The sequence below is a fragment of the Protomyctophum parallelum genome (genome assembly GCF_964188405.1).
Source record: "Protomyctophum parallelum genome assembly, chromosome: 2".
Lineage (NCBI taxonomy): Eukaryota > Metazoa > Chordata > Actinopteri > Myctophiformes > Myctophidae > Protomyctophum > Protomyctophum parallelum.
In genome coordinates, this window is record NC_139699.1 from 4,568,863 (window position 1) to 4,574,632 (window position 5,770).

At 43.6% G+C, this 5,770-nt stretch overlaps 1 protein-coding gene across 1 annotated transcript in view; it reads right to left on the bottom strand.

Moving 5' to 3' along the window:
* The window catches only part of LOC310854013 (kinesin-like protein KIF13B), a 138,665-nt gene extending 133,152 nt beyond the window's left edge, over positions 1 to 5,513 (bottom strand). The window contains exons 1-2 of the mRNA XM_083758486.1: positions 5,418 to 5,513; positions 4,786 to 5,166 (exon numbers count right to left, since the gene is read on the bottom strand). Coding sequence (XP_083614612.1) covers positions 4,786 to 4,855 — 70 coding nt within the window. The 5' untranslated portion in view covers positions 4,856 to 5,166; positions 5,418 to 5,513. The remainder of the gene's footprint in view (positions 1 to 4,785; positions 5,167 to 5,417) is intronic.
* Between the last annotated feature and the right edge of the window lie 257 nt (positions 5,514 to 5,770).

Here is a 5,770-nt window from a genome sequence, read left to right on the forward strand (position 1 = left end):
GGATAGTCGCTCAATGTAAACAAACCAGACAAGCAGACAAGTATGGCGGCCACTACCATGTGACACACATGTGACACATATGATTTTGGTACGCTCTATATGATTGCGTGCAAGTAAATAGAGCATTAATTCACATATAATCCAGTTAATTTCTATGGACATTTTCTATCTATCCCAAACTAGTGAAGACAGCAGATCTACAAGCTCACAGCGCGTCGCTTCGCACCACGTTGCGAGCTTGTACATGTAGATGGGCCATTTTCACTACTTCTGAATTCTTAGTTTTGATACACAGGTTTAATGTTTGTCTTTAGTGCAATGCTTGTTTTGTAAACGCCATTGACAATGAAGGGAAAATGTACGTCATAATGTAACTCATTACGACATATTGTCTCTTTATTGTTAATGGCATTTAATGTTTGTGTTGCCACCGTTTGTTTTACATCAACATGAGTTAGACTTTAATATATTAGCGCCCCTCACTTCACACAGGTGTGATTTTTTGTTTTAAAATTTATACAATTATAAAATTACCGGTATTACAGAAATAATAATCAAATATTTATTTATAAATGTAGGGACTGAATTTTTTATTTTGACTCGAGTCGTGACCCATACAAATTGGTACATAGGCTTGGGCAGGTATCAAGGTATTACTGTATACCGGCGCATTTAGAAATTATTTATTTTCATTACTGTCAAAAAATACAGAAATTCCTCTTTCAATTTTTATATGGAATGAATAAAGTATTGCGAGATTGAGATTACTTCTTACAACTCCTGCAGAATGCAGATCATCTCCGTTCAGGCCACTGCTGTGTTGTTAACCCATTCTGACCTGAGATCAGATTCATACGAGGTTTCCGCCGGACACACACTGGTCTGATGATCTGATTCTGACCTGAGATCAGATTCTAAAAATGTCAGTCGCTCTTTGATTTTTCAAAAATATCAGACCTACAAGCTCGTATCGCGCCACTCGGTGGCGCGATATGAGCTTGTAGATCTGCTATTTTTAAATAGCTAAAGCATAACATGATGCCGACACCAAAATGGGTGCCCGGTCAGAAGGCTAGCCTAGATGCCCCACCTGTTACAGTACCACACAACTTACACAAGTGTCACTGGATCCTGAATCTATGATGGAAGAAGGGCACTTATTTCCCATCAAGCATTTAAACTACTTGTCTAAATAGGGATTAGCCAGAATGGTCACACAGAATAGTAGCGGCATACATTATTCTACAATTACTTCTGTCACCAGCAGCTCAGCTTTTACGTTTTTGTTGTCATGACATCGGTCTACACAAATTCCAGTTCATATATACATAATATACCCAGTACAGTGAAATGTCAGGATGCCGGTACTAAACAGTGTGAGAGTGAGTGAGAAGGAAAGAGTGAATGACGGAGTTCTTTCAGGTCAGACCTCTCTGCACCTGCGATTGAGTGAGTTACCAGTACACCTCTACTACCCTAGCACCAGAGCTAGTTCTTCAGTAGGCATCAGGGGTAGTTTATGTCTAAGTGGTGTTGGTTACATGGATAAATGTACCCATTGTTATCTGTGGCTATGCCTTTCTCCGTAAACAGCTTCCCACTTTCCACTGGCACCTTCCACTTCTTCCATGCGTGCTGTCAGCGGGCCTGTTGGCTAACGTCCGCAGGGTTTGGCACAATAGCCAGGAAATGGAAAAAGCGGTGTGCTTGCCGTTGAAGCCTAGCTCTCTGTTCTTCGAAAGGCCTTCTGACCACCTAGGCCACAGCCATGGGAACACAGTGCATTATGTAACATTAGCAAATACCCATTCATTCAGACTCACTCCCTTCCTGCCTTTGTCTTGCACCGAGCAGATTGCCTCTGCTGGAAAACCTGAGGCCAACAGAGACAGAAAACGAGCGCTCCGGCTGTGGAATTAGTGCCACTGGTGATGTGATTAAGTTCTATCGAACGCGTCAATTATTTCATTTTGGGAGGTGAGGCTAGTGCATGCATGCTAGAGCCAATGTCAACAGGAGAAGAAGAGCAAACGCAAATCAAGTGCCATTGGATTGGATCAATTCTCCATATTCAGACCGCAGCCATCTTGGCAGCAAGGCGATACCTAGGTGACACTTCCCACAGAGAGCCCATTCATCCACACAGAAAAGTCTTCTCTAATTATACTAAACAACGTCAAAATCACCAACATTGCAGCTGTAGGGAAAGCTTGAATTGTCCTCTTTCAATCTGTAAAATGTTTGTTTCATAAAAATCCACCGTAGACATTTTATGAGCTACTTCCTGTCAAGAAATTCCTTGCGGAACCACCTGCGTACCACCTGTTTAGAATGTGCACATAGTGCAGGAGGCAGCAGGAGGTTGCTTTACTGATAACGAGCGCTTCCATACTCTGATACTTTGAAAATAATCATCGGCAAGGAATTTATTGACAGGAAGTAGCTCATTAAATGTCTACGGTGGATTTTTATTAAACAAAGACTTTACAGATTGAAAGAGGATAATTCAAGCTTTCCCTACAGCTGCAATGTTGGTGATTTTGACGTTGTTTAATATAATTAGAGAGGACTTTTCTGTTTGGATGAATATAGAGAATGGGATAAAAGTCCACAGAGCACGACAGCAGCTCCTACATCCAGTAGGCAAAAGCCTCCTTTTACAAATGCTTTTTTTTTTTGCCTGCTCCACAAAAGAGGCAAAATGCTGCAAAAACAGAAACAGCAAATTATGTCCGCACTGAGTGTCTGCACCCAATGTTTCTCTGAACACCAGCACCACGTGGGAAAGTCTCTCTGCACACAGACTAGAGGCCACATCATGGGTCGACTGCCTTGGTCTTGTGACCGACTTCTCCTACTCACACAGTGGGAGAGGAAAGGGAGAGAGATAGAGAGGCAGGCCGGGTGGTGGAACAGGGCGAGGAATGAGATATGACAGTAGATTGAGAAAGACAAAAAGAGAGAGAAAGAGATGGAGAGGGACGGAGTGAGAGAGTGAGACACACACAGAGAGAGAGAGAGAGAGAGAGAGAAGGCACGTGATCCATTCATCACTAATGCACCGTAGGTCACATATTCCGCTTGAACGACACTACCGCTTTGCGCAACACACGCTCTCCCATGGCTCTGCGGTCCACAGAAATGTCACCATACGGCTGTGCACTCCCTCACGAAATGTCAACAACTGTGCTTCACCAAACTCTGAGTCTGTGTTGTTGTTGTGACTGAATGTCATTCGCCTTTTCTTTAGCTTACTTTTCTGTTGTTGAGTGAGAGTGTGGAGAAACAAGATGCTATAATAAGGAAGGAGAGGGGAAATGTATGCAACACATGGCTCTAACTGGTATCACTGGTGTGCTGTGCCCTTCAATGTTGTCCTTTGAGCATGCATGTGGATTTGTTAACCCATTCTGACCTGAGATCAGATTCATACGAGGTTTCCGCCGGACACACACTGGTCCTGATGAACCCATTCTGACCTGAGATCAGATTCTAAAAATGTCAGTCGTTCTTCGATTTTTTTCAAAAATAGCAGACCTACAAGCTCGTATCGCGCCACTCGGTGGCGCGATATGAGCTTGTAGATCTGCTATTTTTCAATATCTAAAGCATAACATGATGCTGACACCAAAATGGGTGCCTTAAACTGTGGAAGGCATGTTGCTGTGTGTACATTTACTACATTACCAGGGCTTATGTTGGGAATGGGTGACAACAGGAGGACGATTAGTGTTGTATACAATATGCAATTTCTCAGGGAAGATTAGAAATGGTGGCTTTAAAAAAGTCTCGTTTTTCTGGTGGCTTTATTAAAGTCCCCGTGTCTCTTTCCTGTATCTCACTTAATCTAGCCTCAGAGACTGCAGGTGTTTCGTTTTCATACACAGAATAATCAAAAAAAAGAGGGCCTGAAAGAATTGCAATATATATTAAAAATCACACAACCGTGTGAGGTGAGGGGCGCTCTTATCATCGTACGTAAAGTAGACACTGTCTATTTGCACAGACACTATGACGTAAAAAAAGTTGTTAAGGGTGCTTTTGTCTTCACTCAACCAATCTGTTCCAATGCAGACGACACATATTGAAGGGCTCCATTGTTTCAGCCACTAATGAGTATGTCATGCATCCTTCCTCATCATCACAAGCTGAAAGACAAGTTCCTACCTACATGTCATCGGATTAGATCACACAGTGAATAAGAGCTTTATGTTAAAATGCTGATTCGCCTTTGTGACTCACAGCTAGACAGCAAACATCAGCATGGGGGTTTAACTTTCTGAGCGACTCAAGCCAAAAACAACTATAAACGGTCAATGTTTAGTTTTTGACATCACAACGTTATCATGGGCTGCCCTATTAGTAGGCCTATTGCACTCACCACAGGTTTTAATCTTAGTATACTAGTTTAAGGTAAGGTTTTAATCCTATGACGACTTCCCACCCCTCCAACAGAAGCCAATGTGCCCATATTTGGCAGACCTGTATCCTTGGTGTAAAGACTCATTTATAACTAGGCCTGCTGTAAAATCATCAATGTAACTCTGAGAAACTACATTGTGAGTGTTCATGTAACTGTGAAATTACAAATGGAACCATTATATGGACCTGCAACTCTAGTGTACTGTACAAATGGACCCTACGGGTTCATTGGGTTCATAATTGTACAATACACTCTCAGGGTTACATTAAGTTACCTACAGTGTTATAAGGAAGTAGTAACAGTAACATGAAATCAAATACTTAAAAGAAATCATCATCATACACGACAACAAGCACACTCACCTCTCCTGTTCATGGGACGGACCCGAACAGCCACCTTAACATTAAGGTCGTCTAGGCTCGTCTCCCCCATTGTGTCCCCCGCTGTCAAACGGACAGGGTCCGCTAACAAGAAAAGGAGGTAGTGTGGTTATCCTTAAAAAAATAAAATCAACTCCCTTGTCGAAGAATCATCCAAAAACCCGTTGAAATGTCGCTGTGCTGCCTGCCTGGCTGCACAGACAGTCAGCCAGCTAGCGACCAGCCTGCATTTTCCATCACAAAACAATAGCTGCTGCTGCTGCTGCCTCCTTGGCTCTGGCTGGCTGGGAAACACTGGAGGAAAGCCGCTTCTCCCACACCGCATGCAGGCTTCAGCACGCACTCCACCACGGGGCCAGGGAGCTGAGGATCCAAAACACAAGAAAGCAAAATGTTCAAACTGGGTGTGTGTGAAGAGAACGGCGGATATTCTGACAGTCCTGGGAACGAGCAACGCAAAGACTGGCCTGTAGGCTAATTCAACAGACAGACTGCTGTGGTGAAGCAATCGAGGGTGTCTGCCTGGGAGAAGGAAAGGCAGGAATGGACCATGTTTTCAAACATTAACACCCCTCGCCGCCGCCCGGACACTAGTCAAACTTTAACCTACATACCTTAGTGATTTCATCTCAGGGGTGACACCGTCTTGTTATCCAAGGCTTTCCCCCTGGTCACCGCTGCACAGCACAGCCCTGACGCGGATCCCCCCGGCGGTGCTCCACGATGGAACTTCCGAATGCCGTTTGACCGTCCGTCCTCCTCCCGGCGCTCCGCGCAGCGCCACTTCCTATATGAGCACAGCTCACCTTCAAAGTAAAGCCAGGTCGGCATATAGTGTGTTCTTTAATTCTTCGTTATGTTGTTGATTTATGTCTGATCTACCCAGTAGTACCCACTATAAAGTTGCATAACGTTGAAGTGAACATAGTAGTTCTAGTATTATTTCTTATTACATAGAACTTTATTA